The sequence below is a fragment of the Spea bombifrons genome, chromosome 6 (genome assembly GCF_027358695.1).
Source record: "Spea bombifrons isolate aSpeBom1 chromosome 6, aSpeBom1.2.pri, whole genome shotgun sequence".
Taxonomy (NCBI): domain Eukaryota; kingdom Metazoa; phylum Chordata; class Amphibia; order Anura; family Pelobatidae; genus Spea; species Spea bombifrons.
In genome coordinates this window covers 6,422,711-6,440,784 of record NC_071092.1, presented here as the reverse complement: position 1 = coordinate 6,440,784, position 18,074 = coordinate 6,422,711, and the positions used below count along the sequence as shown (strand labels likewise).

At 41.6% G+C, this 18,074-nt stretch overlaps 1 protein-coding gene across 1 annotated transcript in view; it reads right to left on the bottom strand.

The window, feature by feature from the left end:
- Positions 1 to 18,074, bottom strand: part of CELSR3 (cadherin EGF LAG seven-pass G-type receptor 3) — a 50,883-nt gene that overhangs the window by 12,198 nt on the left and 20,611 nt on the right. The window contains exons 4-19 of the mRNA XM_053469625.1: positions 14,274 to 14,496; positions 8,618 to 8,733; positions 7,543 to 7,631; positions 7,162 to 7,319; positions 6,721 to 6,884; positions 5,934 to 6,059; positions 5,426 to 5,595; positions 4,713 to 4,898; positions 4,408 to 4,518; positions 4,157 to 4,325; positions 3,550 to 3,691; positions 3,323 to 3,443; positions 3,007 to 3,190; positions 2,337 to 2,438; positions 323 to 417; positions 30 to 239 (exon numbers count right to left, since the gene is read on the bottom strand). Coding sequence (XP_053325600.1) covers positions 30 to 239; positions 323 to 417; positions 2,337 to 2,438; positions 3,007 to 3,190; positions 3,323 to 3,443; positions 3,550 to 3,691; positions 4,157 to 4,325; positions 4,408 to 4,518; positions 4,713 to 4,898; positions 5,426 to 5,595; positions 5,934 to 6,059; positions 6,721 to 6,884; positions 7,162 to 7,319; positions 7,543 to 7,631; positions 8,618 to 8,733; positions 14,274 to 14,496 — 2,366 coding nt within the window. The remainder of the gene's footprint in view (positions 1 to 29; positions 240 to 322; positions 418 to 2,336; positions 2,439 to 3,006; positions 3,191 to 3,322; positions 3,444 to 3,549; positions 3,692 to 4,156; positions 4,326 to 4,407; positions 4,519 to 4,712; positions 4,899 to 5,425; positions 5,596 to 5,933; positions 6,060 to 6,720; positions 6,885 to 7,161; positions 7,320 to 7,542; positions 7,632 to 8,617; positions 8,734 to 14,273; positions 14,497 to 18,074) is intronic.

Sequence of the window (18,074 nt, the reverse complement as noted above, 5' to 3'; positions counted from 1 at the left end):
ACATGAACAGTTAGCGCGGCTATGATCACCTCTGTAAACTGGGCATCTTGTGTTGCTGTTAAACCAAAGCCTTCTTGCTTGTTCTCAAACTGCATCAGACGAGACAGCAGGCGGAACGTAACATGAACGTCATTCCCGAAATACTGATCCATGCGGTCCGTCACAGACCGAAGACGTAAGGCCAGCTTCTTGGCTTCGTGGGTATTAAGCTCGGTTTCGTTTCTTTCAATGTTATCCAGCTGGTGGGAAGAAGAGACTTCATGGTTACTTTTTGATCCGCTAAATGTTACAAGCGTCATCGTCAGGGAGTATCGTATATTACCAGAGCGGAGAGCTCCATGAAAGCAGGCGAGGTGCAGTTAAACAGATCGGGTTCCAGCCAACCCCTCACGTCGTCACAGTGTCGGACGGCAGCCCCTGCAAATAATACACTGAATGTTTCAGGGTGTCGTGAATAGATCCGCCGTAGGACGCATCAATTATAATAAAAGCCGGGATGCGGGTAAGGAAAAGCCACATTAGGAGCAAGCGCTTGTATTAAGCTTGGGGTATTCTTCTGCAAGCAGCAAAGCAGCAGCGTAAGCACTTGGTTAAGGGTCAGGTTTAAGCGGGATTCAGGGGTCTATTCATTAAGCCCAAGTTTACACCGGCCAGGTGCAGATAAAACATCTCAGGGGCACTTGAGCTGAATCTCTGAATACACCGCCCGCCATGTTGCTAATGAGCCAAGATGAGTCCATATGGGGTCTCTGTGGCCGTACAAACACATGCTCTATATGGGTTCCTGGTTAAAGGTGCTGTCCCACTATGACAAGGCATTAGTTGCAGTCTCTGGTATGTTAAGCAAATAAACCTTAGCCGATCTGTGATTTTATTATTTCTTCTGAATGTTTAATCTCTTAAAACTAACACACAACCAATAATTATCTCTGGGCAAGGTTAGGGCATCCAATAGTACCGGCAATGATGATCCAAGGTTGCCACCTTGACTGGGGGAATATGGTGAAATCACTCATAATGCTCAGCCGGTGTATCCCACTCCTAATAAATATCCAATATTGCTCGGGTTGGTACCACCTTTGGGCCATCCTGGGTCAAATTTATGGAATAGACCCCAAAACCAAACTTAAAAAGCAAGGTCATGGGAACAGTCTGCTAAGCAGTGCGCTGAAGGTAGGCGTTATAATATGCAAGTGCCAGAAGTAGGAAACAGTTCATTTTAAAGGGTAATTAAAGCCATAATACACACAATAATACACACAAAGGTGAGCCAGGGAGGCAAGCAGTCGAGATCCTCACCTTTACCCCTCAGACCTGGGTATTGTGAGAAAGTACAACAATTGAGAAAGAAGGAAAACAAAGTAATTAAGAAATTCATTAACTGAAAATAGTAATATTTTATGTTACAGAATCTGCTGGCGCTTTATTAATGAAATGTAATGTAATATATTGCATATTGAGTGGAAACTCCAATACTTATGTGAAATCTGCCTTTTCTGCTTTTAAAGCTACAAGTAATCCCGCATTTTAGTGAAAGTACTGCATACATTAGGTAGGTAGGTTCTTAAATTGATGGTAACCATTAATTATTGACTCTAGCACTGCGGTAGTTAACACGGAAAATATCCCACAGCAAGACAAGGGTGTACTAAGGTTTGATCAGCTAAAAGGCCCGGGTCTTAAACTGCCTCTAGCTCCTCAGGGAGAGAGGCTACATTAGGCGTGGGTCGGGCTAGACATCCATGTGGGTGGAGCTAGACACACATAGGGGCAGGGCTAGACCCAGAAAGTATAAAGTGAGTGGAGAGTAGGAGGGTAAGTGGGTGAGGAGTGGGACAAATGTCGCTCTCCTGTCTGGAAATTGAGGTAAGTCAAACCTGGAGGTTCCGTAGTATGGAGTTATGTATTTGTACGGCCTGTCACCTTGCTATAAAACCTCTAAACTAACGCGATCTGGAAAAGGTGATGGTCGAGCCCCAAAGTATTGGAGAAAGTCAGCAAAGACATCCGAACCTTGTGTGTCGTTACCACTAAACGTATTCATTGCGAATCTGCTTTCATATACTGCAGTACAGGAAAAAGCCACAGGGCTTCTCTACAGCTTTATGACAGCAAAGTGACAAGCGGAATGAAAACATAGTAGGCAGACATCAGCAATGTTTAGCAATTCCCAGCCATGAATCTGGCAGAAATGTTAACAATATTTGCGAGGAACGTTGACAGCGAACTGTGTATCGGATATCTGGAATCACGGGGTGGAAAGAAGATTTTAAACCGACAGGCGCTCGGTGGAATGAAGCAACCATGTCCGCAGCTTAGAATACAGCGTTACTCACCTAGGGAGCCCTTTGGACAGGGTACAGCGGCAGGGAGGCTAAATTTGGTCCTGGGCCACCAGACTCCTTCTGTTAATGTTTTTGGGCACCCGTCGTAGATAACTGCAATAAACAGAAGGATCTGTCAGAAGGTAATATATTAACTAATTAGCCACAAGCCTACAGTACCTTTACAAAGATGAATAACAATATACGGAGGCATTAGTTATGTGCACAATGGCGTTTTTGTTTCAGCGTGAGTCATTTGTTTAGACAAAGATGGATTTCTACCATTGGTCTTCTGTGAATTGGTGTTCAAGATGCTCCCATTACCGCTACCCAGTTCACCCCACAGCTGGGAACTGGAGACGTTATGCCAAGCCCAGAAAGTAGAGTCCTATGGAATGCACGAGTAATTGCAAACGTTCTCCCATCTCACAAAATGCCAATGAAAAATTCCAAAGACACAAATCAGAGCGCTCCACTGTGGACGCACATTCTGCCAGTCGTTTCGCCATCCTCCAGACTTAATGAAGATGATGTATCAAGGTCATATCCACCATACTGATGAAAGTAAAAACTGCATAGCTAACTTTTTATTGATGTTGATATATGCTCATAGCCCCCAGATGACCATCACAACCACGTGGACACATGCAAGTTGAAATGGACCACTGGGTCAAGACCTCACCTTCGCAACCACTAGGTGACACCTCAGCGAAGGGGTTATCACAGCTGTTGCACTGACGTCCAATCACACCAGGCCTGCAGTAACATTGGCCTGTGTCTTGATCACATGACCTCGACGATGAGCCAATAGGATAACAATCACAAGGCAAACAGGTATCACTTCCTTTGGGACGGTAATGGAACTCCTAGAGTTAAAAAAAAAAAATGAAAACCAATGAATATATTACCAAAAAATAAAGGCTTCTGTGTTTTATTGTTATTTATTTGTGCTGAAGATAAGCAATTCCACGATATGTAATTAGCGGACCACCTCTTACCTTGCAGTGACATTGTCCATTTGTTTTATTGCAGTCTGGGTCAAAACCTTTACTGATGTCACAATGGCAGGGGCCACAAGTTAAGTTCCCCCACCAGCCCTTGGGACATTGTCGGTCCAACCTAAAAAAAAGGAACCAGAACCATTAATTAAAAGTAGATTAAGACAGATTATGTAATTCCTTAAAGCAACTATAGCACACCTTTCGATAGTTTTAATGTATCTCACCTTTGTTCACAGTACTGTCCAAAATAGTTCTCTCTGCACTCACAGGTATAACCCAAAAGCGTACTTGGGTGAAGGCGGCAAACCCCTTTGTTCTCGCAGGGGTTCAACTGACAAACATCAACACAGTTCCCCCCATAATATCCTGCAGGGAAAAACAGAACCCCCTCTCAATGATGAGCACTTGGAACAGTCCAGAAAAAGATCAATCAATCAATGCAAATCTTCATAGGGGGGTATATAATACGTCTATACTCTACATATCCCTGTACATACACAAGATATCGATTATTGTATCCAGTGATGTCATTTCTCCGTAACGCTCTCAACTGGGAACGCTCTAAAATCGTTCCCAGTTGGTAGAAACAAATCAATGTTTGGTTGTTGGACATATGCACGTTTGTGGGGTTTTTATTATTAGCTTTGAAGACCAAAGCCGTCCTACTGGATACCCATGACTAAATGCAGTCCATTTCAATACACACACGCACTATGACATGCACAGGTTCTAACATATGATCCTTGATAGAACTCTGTCTGTTCCCTGTCATCGTGAGATTCCAAAAAGTATAACTATAAAGTGAAATAACCTTGTATATGTATAACTCACCTGGGTTGCACACACATGAATGACCCATCCATTCCGCCACGCATGACCTGTTACCCTGGCATGGACTGGAATCGCAGGCATTGGGAACACTACAACCGCTCTTGACGTTCAATGCATTGCTTGGCTTGGGCAAAGTAATGCCACTCGGTGACTCCCCCAGACGAACGCCCTAGGCAAAAACACAGAACTTACTTTAAGTCATACGTATTAATATTGTAATTTTATAGGTATGAGGCTAAAACCTTCCTTACCTGAATACAGCCTTCTAAACCGTTCTGCACCTCATGTGTCCCCAGGGCTCCTCCGACGTACAGATGTTTGACCCTTAGACCATGCAGCTCATTGCCAACAGTGACCGTGTCCTGGAGAAAAGATAAGAACCCTGCATCGTGAGTATTGTATACATAATGATCTAATCCACATCTTTGCATATGGTGATCGGGCAAAAGGTGACATTTTTTAACCTTTAATAATTTTAACTCATGCAGCCTTTCTATATAAAACATTATTTTATTGTTTTCTGGGTAACACAAACATAGTTGCTGTTGCAGGTTACCTGGTAGAACCCATAATCCAGGTTGATGGTGATGACATAACGTGTCTCCCGGCCGCTGCGCACGTCTCTCAGCTCCAGCTGAAGATCATGCCACCTTCCATCGTTCACCATCATCTGATCCATGAGGAGAGTGGACGTTCGGCTGGACCCACGGCTGACAGAGAATGACACCAGGCCAGAGACAAGCTGTAGGGTTTGGTGGAAAGATACTCTAGTTAACAACATAATCATATTAATTAGTGCTCAGTCGGTACGCACCATATGTGTAGGTAGCAGATTAAACAAACCCGTAACTGTGTCTTTAACAGACCTTCCGGGGATTTCTACCAACTAGACACACAATCCACCGGCCTCTCTGTCTGCAGAGGGTCCTCCTTGGTCCAGAGGAGGTTTGAAAGTCTCAATGCCTTGAAATAGCTTATTTTTAATATATGAGCGCTTATTCATTGGCGAGCCAACATTGTCTCGAGAAGTCAAGACCAACAGAACTAAAGTAAGGACTGTGAGAGCACTCGAGTCTACACTACAAAGATACTGGAGTATCTAAATACATAAAAAGAATGTGTCAGCCTCGAATTAGCTTTATAACGCATTGCAAGCTTTGTTTCTCCTTTGGATAATGGAACACATTTGAAGAAAGATTGTTGAGCAAAGCAATTATTTGTGAAGTGTTACACTTGCATCTGAGACAAGGATTAAAGACTTACTCCTACCTGGCACAGGATGGTTGTGTACTGTCCAGCGTACGCCTGAAGTAACACCCCATGTGCCTTTCGTGTTCTGAACGCCAGCCCGAGAAACCACGGGATGGAAACTTTCACTTCGTTCTTAAAATCCCAGGACAAGATGCTGCTCCCGTTGAAATAGTGTGGATGGTGCATGGCTGAAAAAAAAAGAATTCCGCTTAATGGAATAATAAATGGGGTTTGGTAAATTCCTAGTATTTGAGAATTAACCAAATTCAAATATAATTAAAATCCATTCCATTAAACTTTGTTTAGTTTTATTCTTTATTTCAACAAAAGTACAAGTGGAAGAGATACAATTCCAACCAGATCCATCTTAATATGAAAACATCTATAAGCATAAATTATCATGTCTATTAACACATTACCACTTATGCAACACAAAACACACACTCAGCATCACAAGATACTCAAATAGACACCGAACTTTTACTTATACTTATATATATATATATATGTGTTCATTGAAACTTACCGATCCTGCAGTCCTTGCCACCAAATCCTAAAGGGCAATCACAGGTATACGTTCCCCAAGTTACTGAGCAGCTGCCCCCATTTTTACACGGGTTGGAGTCACAAAATGAATTTTTTGCATGGCAGCCTATAAAAAAAAACATGATGAATGTTACAGAGGACTCGGCGGCGAGTGACCCATGGTATCTACTTACCTCCATGTCCTTCACGGTTAAGTCACATTTTATGGATACAATGTATTCAGAGTTAATATTCACGTAACATCATACAGTAATATAGAACGATCGTTTAGCGGATCCAAAGTATTTAAGATTTATCACTGGGTGACCAGTAGTGATTTCAGGTCAAAAAAAGCCAAAGTAATTTTTTTGATGACCCCTAAAATTTTGAGAAGGCACCTTGTACTTTGAAAGTTATTAGTTCTCCAGTCATCGACAGTCACTCACTTGAAGTGAGAAACGTGATTTCTACATAGATTGGTAGAGGAGATCTTAATTAGATCCATTAGACTGTTTGTGAGCCAAACCTTGTGGATCCTTACATTGTTCCGCCAACCCCAGTCTCAGCTGATTGGCTGAGACAGGTGCTGACATCATCAGTGCGTGTCTGCAGCCCACCAGTTGTCAATCAGACAGGTACAGAAGATGAGGTGTACTAAGAAGTAGAGAATCCTATGCCCCTTTGAGTATTTGATGGATTGGAACTGCTCCCATCCTACGGTGTGAGAAAAGTGACCCCCCCCCCACACCACACACACACACCAGAATACCCTGGTTTACATTCATTACCTGGAGATGTTCCATTGTTTGCAATGAAAGAAGCCATATCGATTTTTTTGCTGTCAATGTACAGGTCCCTCATACACCCGATAAACTCCCTATGTGTCACGGGAAAGTTTTCAGGCAGATTCGGGACTCCTCCGAGCAAAAGGGGACCAGTGAGATCCAGGGATCTGTAAAAAGAAAAAAAAATTATTTGGAGATTCTTATATTTTGTGAGACCTGCAACCTTGAAGTCTGCTTATAAAATGTAATTCTATGTCCACATCTGCACCAGCGGTCTTTGGTTTCTCTAGAGACAGCCTCTGGCTTTTTTTCTGTGTTTCCCATCATTATAGGAGTTGTAGAATTCGGTCTATGTCTTAAAGGTTTATTTTTGAATGTGTTGATGGGCTCTGTTTTTGTTTTAGATTACACCAGCAAATATTGAGATAAAACAAGAATATTTACTTCTTGGAGCTGGACTGCACCCCTTCGGCTGCGCATGAATAGTTTCCGATCTCGCTGCCAAATTTCAATGCCACGGAAATATCACAATTATCCACTGCCAGAACAGCAACTTTCTCCTTGGAGGGCCCCTGTGCCACTCCCATGGATCCTGTTTTGGGCTAAAAAGAAACAAAATACACGAGCATGTGATTGGTGGCAGCAGTGGGATAAGTAGTAGATTAAAAAAAACTAATGAATATAAAAATATATACAGACACAATAAACATTTGTAGTTGGCCATTTCAAACCCAGTCCAAAATTGTAAAAATCAAAGTAGATGTGATTGAAATAAAATATAAATTGGCAGATTTATTATCTCATATTTATGTCATTTATCTGTACCTTGTTGTAATAACGCAGCTGAACAGTATGCCACTTCCCATCGCTGACGCCACCAGGTACATACGGAGTCACCAAAGTGCTGGATTCACCTTAAAACGACACAGTGGAAATGTATAACATACGTCACACAAACCCACATGTTGTATTTACTAAAGGTAAAATATTACGCAAGAAAAACATTTCTGCTCATGATAAATACAGTGTTATGCGGGTGTTTCAATCCAATGGATACCCGGCTAGTTAACCTGGGCACACGGTGGTCTGCCCAAGCCTCGGTTTAGCTGATTTTGGAGAAAACTTCCACCAATTAGTTTGAGTATACAGTTTGGAGAGGCAGAATTGGTTGCTTTGCAATGTGCTTCGAGGCCATCAAAGACCTCAAAGAGTTAACAAATTGAGAATTTTAAGGAATTGGTCCCCATAGTTGGCGCTATACAAACAATATGGAGTATGGAATATATTTCACCAACAACTCAGCGGCACTCCGGCGGCCGATACAATAGCCCTTGTGTACAAAAACTAAATCCGTTGATGTCTCCAATTGTGATCGTTTTGTCGCAGCAAAGACAGATTTAAAGAGATTTACAGCATCGGCTGCAGCTTTTGAACAGCCCATCAATCTCCCACACAGCACTTCCGAACACCTAGAGGGTACGAAGAGGACCTGTGGCATGGATTTTAATGTGCCGCTTATCGACATGTTATAAAACACATCAGTGCAGCCATACGAAGAGCCTTGTGGTTGATGAATGTGGCAGACGAGACTCCTCATACATTCCGAAGATGACATTTTATTCTTCTCGTACCTCATCAGGAAATATGAATGGAACCAAGACTTCTCCAGGGATATCTCCAAATACTTCGGCAACATAAGAATGTAGCAGAAACGCGAGATCCGGAGTATTCCATACGTAGAAAGAGTTTACAAAACTATACAATGACTTGAAAATAAAGGCCCATCATGGTGGCCGGCACATTAGGACATCTTACACTACAGTCAACCAGTAATGTATCGGGGACGCTGGAGAATAAATTGAAAGGGAAAACCCCGGCATACATGTTGAGGAAGACATACCAGTGGAGTATTTTAGCTGCACCTGCCCGTCGTTAATTTCCACAGCGATGAAGTCATGCTTCTCGTTAAGGCGCCCGTTGTAGAACAAGAGACCGCTTCTTTCCTTGGTGGCGAACCTGAAGATAGGAAAGCAGAAGTGAGCCTGAAGAATAAACCTTTACATCGACAGATTGTCATGTAGACATGGGTGGTGCTGGGGAGAAAATGAACCCAAACTGTAAAGCACCCCCAAAAAGTATCCAAATCTCCGAAGAGGGTGCAAGAGGCAACGCGGCTCCACCACGCTGTTCCAAAAGAAATAGAGAGTGGAGACGGCTCCAAAGTCATTACATTTGATTGAGTCTCAGCCTTGGTAAAGACCAAAGTGAGTAGAACCGTTGCCTGTCTCGTTTGATGGCTTTGGGTGGGATTTTACTCATTTTAACTCCGTTACTCTACTGTTACCGTTTAATTTTATTACCGGATATGCCCGCGCACATATATTCATACAGCGGCTGAAATACAAGAATCTCGGCAAATCAATTTCCAATTTTAATGAAAACGAGTTAATTTAAAAATAAATAAATAAACAAATAAAGAATTTAATATTTGTGCCTTTAGACAAGAGGCATAAAAAAAGAAGAAGAAGAAGAAAAATCTTAAATTTGGATACATTTAGAAATAAAATATGATTTACGGTAACCGCTGTTCGATTCACAGGTCGCACGTGGGTTTTATAATTAATAGAATAATAGAATAACCTAATAAAACAGCAAGAAAAACTGAGATTTATATCTGAGCCAATGAAAAAATATTTTTAAGACTTCTTAACCATTTTCAGCGCAATATATTTGGTTGTTTGGTGCTTTTTCCCCCCGAATTTAATTTGAATGTAAAATTAAATTTAGGCGGTATGAAAGATAAAAGGAAAAAAAAAAAGTTTTGCATTAATGTGTTCGATAATTAAAATTTATGTGATATCATCGTTATTAATCTCCTTCCAAACTCTAAGTCCTTTTAAAAAGATTTTTTAAAGGTTTTCTCCCCGGGGGGAATTTCTATTCCGGAGGGAGGAATAAAAGCCAAGGATGTTGAAATGTATCATTGGAAATTGCAGTTGGGTGGTAAGACGGAATGACCTTTCGTTTCGCTGTTCCCCTATAGAGAGGAGGCATCGGGGGATTAATGTGCTCCCCCCCCCATTAACATTAGATGCCCTGTGCTAAGTGCAGCTGAGCTCCGTCATTATCTCAAATTATACAAAATGCTGGCGAGCGTGCCTATCGGTTCTTTATGTAGAAATGTTAAAAGCTTGAATTAAAAGGGTTGAAGGCCTTGACATTTTTTATGGCGTTCGCCGGTGCTCCGCTAAAATCTAAATTTGCCGTTATTGGATATGACCTCATGTGTTCCATAGATTTGGCATTGAAATGATTAACCCATTACTCACATAGGCGTTGCATTAAATCGCGAGTGTGGACTAAAACGTCTTCCGACCAAATAGGAATTAATAGGCAAAAAGATTGGGGTTTGTAACAGGCTAATGGTCCTTGGGTAACTATGGCAAGGATTCCATCGGATAAAGGCATTGTGTGTTTAGTTAAAAACAAGTACAATAGCCTCGCGTCTCAAAGAAGATGCAGACGAAAGGGGTATATCTGCTTAGCTAGAGGCAGCAAAATTGTTCCAAGTTCTACTCATTCCCACACATTTATCTTGTGCTCATCCTATGGCCATCCTATAGGCACTGTAGTCCAGTAAGTGATAGTCTTACTACGTCAACAATCTGCCTCCTTTAAAAACAAGAGTCTGACCCCTGCTTGGCCAATTACCATGCCTAAGATAACATGCTTATAACACCTTATACTGGAGTCCTTGTACCTATCATTCAGGGTAAGAGGGGTTAATTGGTTCTGTTACAATAAACAGAGGCAGCTGACATTTCAAGGATAGGATGAGATGAGCAAATCGTACATAATGCCAGGGTGGATCCAGAGCATGATCTCAGGAGGCACTCATACTAACACACACTCACTCACACACTAACATAACCAGACACAAACCCACACTAACATACCCAGACACACAAATACACCCCCCACACTAACATACTCAGACACATACCCACACTCACATACCCAGATACACAAACACACACTTACATACTCAAACACACACACCGCACACACACACACCAACGTACATTAACATACCAAGACATAAACACTTACATACCCAGACACACACTCATATACCCAGAAACACACGATCACACACATACTAACATACACTAACATACCCAGACACACACACTCACATACCCAGACACACACACTCACATACCCAGACACAAACACTTACATACCCAGACATAAACCCACACTAACATACCCAGACACACAAATACACCCCCCCCACACTAACATACTCAGACACATATCCACACTCACATACACAGACACACACACCCACACTAACATAACCAGACACAAACCCACACTACACCCCCCCACTAACATACTCCGACACACCATAACATACTCTGACACACACCCACACTCACATACCCGGACAAACACACACACTTACATACCCAGACACACACATCACACACTAACGTACACTAACATACTCAGACACAAACGCTTACATACCCAGACACACACACACACATACCCAGACACACACGAATGAAGGTTGAAGGGGGTTTAGGTGTTCAGCCTTTCAGCAAAATCAAGGTTTTGTGAATATACCCCTTGGGTTTTAGGGTAAATCAGGAGATTCCCAGAGCAGAAAGGTAGAAACACAGAATCTGACGGTAGATCAGACCCATTCAGCCCATCTTCCTCCTGCTGTAACGACTCAAACCTTAATCAGTCGTTGGTCTCGTCTTAGATGCAGGAGCCGTATGTCTATCCCATGCGTGTTTAATCCTCCTGCTCCATGTATCGCACACCCTCTATATTTCTATGTGTAAAAGTATGAATACCAGAGGACTAACATAGAGAAAGCTTTATTATTCTAACTTTTTTCACTTTCTATTAATCCCCTATTGGTGTGGATTTTTTTCCCGGCCATTATTAGAATGTGAAAGAAGAGCTTTTTTCAGATCTAGTTCTTCTCAGTGGTCATTATTACAGCACAAAAGGTCCTTTCTACACAAAGTTTTAATATACTGTGATACATTCTATTGGGCCATCGAAGGCACCTCACAGCTGTTATTAAACATGACCTCTCCAGGGCACGAGATTAAACTGGGAGGCTGAAACGCGCTCATAAATATCTCCATAGAAGAGCTTCCCAAATACAATGTACCAAAGCCAATAAAAGACGGGGGAAATTAGTATTTTGTCCCCGAAGACATATCGAGATTAAACTTTTTTCCCACTGAAATAATATCTAATCGTTTTTTAATCGTAATAGAATTTCAATTTGGAACAATAGAATTTAAAATCCATTCGTAAGAAAGTAATAAAACAAATGAAGCTTTTTTTTTATCTTTGTTTTATAGAAAAATACATTTTGGGGAAAAAATAAAACAAAATGACATCATCTAGTAACAGTACCAGACATAATCTGAAGTATCCCTATTGTGATCAGTGAATTTGTGTTTTGCCCAAACACTGCTTTTTTTAAGGAAGAAATAAAGTTAAAAAAATGGTTTAAATCCATTTTCCAGAATTTTCTGATGACTGATACAATTTTATTATTAAGTCGTGGCTTAGAGGCGGGGCTTTACTAAGAATAATGATGTAACTATTCAGTCTATTAATATCTATTTATATAATTAAATTAGTCAATAGAAAAATAACTATTTTATTTACACAATATCATTTATAAATGATATACACATTATCGGGGCTTTTAGGGCTGTAGAACCCTGTGATCCCCTCATACCCAGCAAACATTCTGACCTCCTGGAAAAGAGGGGGCATCAGGGGAGGAAAGAGGGGGCATCAGGGGAGGAAAGAGGTGTATATGGATTTTGGTCCTAAAGATGGACACATGGGAGGAATATATTTATGTTTATTGGTTACCGATTTCATTTTAAAGTTTTTGATGGTCCAAAAGATAACGGAATGGGGTCAATAGTAAACAGAGCCACCAGGGGCAATTGTAGCTATACTACCTATCAGGGGCAGACTGGAGATAATGGCATTTTAAGGCAGTGACATCAGCACGTCCTACATCTAGATATTACGCTTTTATGCCCATGTAATATGTGACTGTTGGAGTTGCAGATTGGCAGCGGTCCACAAGGGATTTACCCGAGGTGCCAGACGGCCAGTGTTGCCCTGCTACCTATACTCATGTGCCGAAACCCGGTTCTGTAGACCGACTTGGTATATATATATATATATTGATTTGAATCCATGAATAAGGACACGACAGAAGATGAGTACTGAGCAGTATTTCTCATCTGCTTAAAAAAACTATAAAAATCACATTTCCGCGATAATATACTGTATTAATACATGTTACTCAGACTTTAAAATCCATTTTTTGGCGCTTGATAGGTTAAGCAGCTTTGCACATTTTTATAGGTTTGTACTCTGCTTCCCAGCAAAAGATTTAACCGAAATGTCTATTTTATTGAAAAGAATGAAGGCACGGGATAGAGAGCGCGTCGCTAAAATCCACTTAGCAGAATGACTGCTTCCAAGTCATTACTCACTTTTATAGATGATATAATGCCCCTGACAGAATGACGAGGCGCGCGATGCATCTGCTTGGTGAAAGACACTACCCAAAATGACATCATAACAGCCAAATCGATGCTAAATTAATTACCCCAAGCTTAGTTTGATGGCTTACGGACACGTCAGTGAGTGCAGGCTGAGCGCAGACAGATGCATGGCATTCTGAAAACCAGATGGAAGCAACATGGAAGTACGGTATATAACGCCGTATTATAAAACCTCTAATGGATACCTATAGTTTTTACATATAGTTTGGGGTTGTTTTAAGGTACATTACGCCCAGAGAACAAAGTATACAAAGACCTTCGTACTTGGTATGTGCCGTAGATTGTTTTACACATATATATATATATATATATACATGAAATCCTAAGCATAAAGCTAGCGGGGGCAGCCATCTTGGATTCCACCACACATCCAATGACATTACTTAGATTCTAGAAACAATGATCAAATTGATATCAATGATTTCAATACGTTACAAGTCCCCACCTTCGTTCTCGTGTCTATGGGGGCGTCCTGTGTTTTCTACGCATTTGGAAGGGTTTGTTAATAATCCACCCATTCCACCATTCCCTGACAAGTAACCCTTATGATTGGAACCAAATCCATAACATGGACAACCTCAGCTCCATTCCTACTATTTGAGATAGAAGGAGAGTGACCTCTTGGCCACCAATTCACCAATACCCATTGACAAACATCACCTTACCTGCTTTATGGTTATTCTGTTAATATACCGTATATAGAAGAAGGTTGTATTTGTGCATTCAAGCAGCAACCATGTACATTACACGGAGGTCGCGAAGACCGCACGGTTATAAGGAACTCGTATTATTTCCCCAACACAGTAAATCAGGACTTCATGTAATAGAGTCCACATAAATTTGTAAAGGTTACAGATTATAGACATACTGGCCGGCTATCCGCCGATTACAATGCTTTTACTTGTAGCTCAAAAACCGGAGTCCACTTACGAAAGAGAGAGGGTCATGTGAAATCTCTGCCGGAGTCCTCTGAACATGACAAAGGATTTTGGAGGGAACGAACGGGTTGACAGCTCACAATAGGGCTTCTCAAACCCGCCAGGAGGGCAGTGGCACGTGAAGCCCCCTTCTGCCAAATTCGTACACGTTCCGCCATTTCTGCAAGCGCCAGGAATGCACTGTCCAGAGCCACTGTCCACTTCGCAATTGTCACCTGCAGAAGAAGACAGGAGAAGAACGCAAAGATGTTTTCAATCATACACCAGTGTTTGAGGCCCTGGTCTTGGGAGCTTACAATCTATTAGGAGGGGGAAGTGAAAGAAGGTGAGGGGCTGCTGAGATGAGGATTCATTGATTGTAGTGAAGCTCTCCAAGAGGCCAGTGACCTGGAGATCTAAAAGGAGGAATTGTGGCATAATTAGAGAACAGATTGTAAGATTCTCTGAACAGGTGGGCTTTCGTTGAGTGTTCAAAGTTACAATAAGTAGGAGACAGCATGACATATACAGAGCATAAATACAGCACAGGAGACGTCTTGGAGTGGAAAGAAGTGATAATGGTTGAGGAGAGAATTTGTGCGCAGAGTGAAAATGTGGATTATGAGAGTATTTGGAGCTCAGATACATTGGGTTGATGTTCCAAAGGCTCTGTAAGTAAGGAGGTTAAACTCTATTCCAGATTATGGAACAACTCGGGTACCCTCATTGAATGAAACAGTGCGAGGACAAGTGAGAAAAAGAGGCTGCCGTATCCAGAGACAAAGATATCCTCTCTACTGGGCCACCAGAAGAGTAACAAACCCGATAGGGATACATAGTATCTTTCTTTTTAATAAGGGAAATCATATATATATCATGCATCGAATAAATGACTGCTCTGATAATTAACGAGAATGAAAACTGTTTTTACGAGTGACATTGTGTTACGTAGGTTTGAGGTGGAAAGTACCCAGCGTTGCTCTTGTTTATGCCCGAGGTGGAAACGACTTTGACAAACCCTTTAGGGAACGTGATTCGATTTCCTCCTCTGCTTCATACCGTGCTGGCATCTTTAACAGTTCACAGATACCCAGAAGACACAATTTCTTGGGCACATTATGGAACGTATGGCTACTGGCAAGAATTGTAAAACTATCTTGACAACAACTAAATTGTGTGGTCATGATGATCTTAAATGTACCCTCCTGGCATTGTCTCTCCCTTGGCCAGTAATGAACAATTAGATGAAAAAAAGAAAATATATATATATAATTGTTATATTGTTGACCAGCAGATGTAAAGTGCTGCCCCTTGCAGTATATTGGGCACATGCTCTTTAATTGAGGGCGTACGCGCTTGTAAGCCGTATGTGAAAATGATCTGAAAATACGTCATCGATGTGGTCACCCTAGCTGAGGGTCTTGTGAGTTGCAGACCAAGAATCGCTAGAAGGTCATCAGATATTATGGCTACCCAGGGATCCTGGTAACAGACATTAAAAAGAAGGTGATTGTGGGTTGACGTGAAAAAAAATGGATGTTTTGTGCTTTGTAATAATTTCATTAAAAGTACTAATACTTAATTGGCTTGTCGTTCTAAGAAGAAGGGTCTTAACTCTGCTACATCTGGTTTAGGACAATGGCGCACACAGTTCTCCAGGCAAAGAAAAAAGAACAATATTCAGCTCGCAATCTCATTACTCCGTCTCCACTAGCAATTCCTTCCTCTGAAAAGAAATGTGAGAGCTCATTGAATATCACCATGGTCATTATATCAGGAAATACCGGCTTGCGACGGTCACATGAGCCGAGGAGGAATCCAGAAGAAAGAGCCGGTGCCTGGAGCCGGCTTCGCATTATACGATTGCTCCTGTACAAAGGCAATTACTGATTTCAGCAGGAAATAGGCACTTGGCCTTTAACTAACCCCACAGAGCGAATGTTCTCCCTTAAGTGGGTCCTATACATTGAAAGTGATTTCTTATTTCCTCTAGGTATAAAAAATCGTATTAATCTGCTTTACCAGCACCGAGAACTAATGGGCATTTAGATTTAAAAGTATTTAAGCGAGTGCACTTATTGAATCGGGGATGTATGATGTTCATCCTATTGTGTTCTTTTCATCCTGGATTTAAGGGCATATTCCTGCTTTTGCTCAGTTTCATCAATGGGTGTTTTATTGAATTTCAAGGTATTTGAATTTCAAGCATTTCTAGGTACGGATACAATTGAACCTTTTATGGTCAGGGTTGCCCAATCTTGTCTAAGGTGGTTTCGTTGTCCAATTTGTTAGAAGAAATTGAAACTGAAATACAAAGTATCTTATGGGCTTGGAGGATCCTGCGGCGGTTGGTATGGTCCTTATATATCTGGCCCTCTGACCCTGGGGGTACTCCTGATGGATCTAGAGCTGGCACCACATCTTCTGTTGAATGTCTAATTATTATCTTATAAACCGCCAGTGGGTTTTCATATTTCGGAACTTGCTTCATTGGTATGCATTGAATAAATCGACCAGCTGATACCCTCCGTCATTGCGCATGCGCCAAAATCCCTACGATGTACAGCGCTGGTGTCAGACTCGATCCTTGAGGACAGAAACCCAGCGAGCTTCTAGGGTTTATCTAATTTAAATGGGATCAAGGGTCAACGAAGTGAATCAGCAAGCCATATGCTAAGCGTTATCCTGAAATCCTGGGGGGGGGTCCCGTGGAGTAAGACACTGCTGCCTTTTATAAGAAAACAACCCATACTGGCATAGAGTGGGCATGCCTACCTCCAGATCAAGAATGTTACACCACCTAATGCTACATTTAGTTATTAAAGTATTACATTGTGGATAGGACAGAACCTCTAAGTACCTGGCTTTCACCACGGCCAGCGTCCCAGGAGACGTTAACGATCAAAGGTTGGAATGGATCTAAACCTAAATAAATGCTTCATATAGAATCAGACTCATTTTTCCCCAAAATGGGGATAATATTTGGGACAATGTATTCAACGCTCGGTGATAGGTCCCCTTTACACGGGAAAGCACATTTTATACAGCGCATTACCCACAAGTGGCCTAAATAGCAAAGGAGAAGAGAAATGGTGAACGATGAAGATATTTGACAATCCCGGAGATGTTTCCCCGGCAGATGAGCCGGCGCTTAATAGATGGCTTCCTGTTTGGCCGATCATGTAAAATACAGATGTAGGAGCTTATTAAATGATCTGCTTTTGTGAGACGTTGAGGAGATTTTTAAGAAAAAATAGGTTTGTGGTATTTTTTTATTGAGAGCAAAAACAAAAAAAGCTAATTCTGAACCAACATCAAAATCCTTTGCAATCTATTTAACCGGATTATACCCCTCGGCTTCCAGGTGGGGTCGGATAAGGCTTGCCTGACTCTCCCAAGGGCACAACAAGGGCATTCGTTATGATGTAGCGATGGTCCTGCCAGGGGCATAAGGGGCTTTAAGTGGTGGCTTTAAGGCTATACGGAAAGTCAGCAGATCACCCCTTGTCTTAACACATCAAAGTGAGTTCCGAGCATGGGATTATCCCAATAAGTGTGTTCCCTGGGACTAATAATTAACAGATTAGGAAATTAAATACCAATTAAGTGTTACAAAAATGTAAATTCTCAAGTGGTCGCCTGTCCTCTGCGCAAGGATTGAGCCGGTTTAACTGCTCGTGTGCCAGATCGCTCTATAATACATGGCGCGTTCAGGCGATGTGATGCTTTTCCCTTCTGGAATTTAAAGGGTGCATCAAAGAGCCATGGTGGCTATAAAAGTTAATGAATACCTTTCATGCTGGACTGGCTTTGA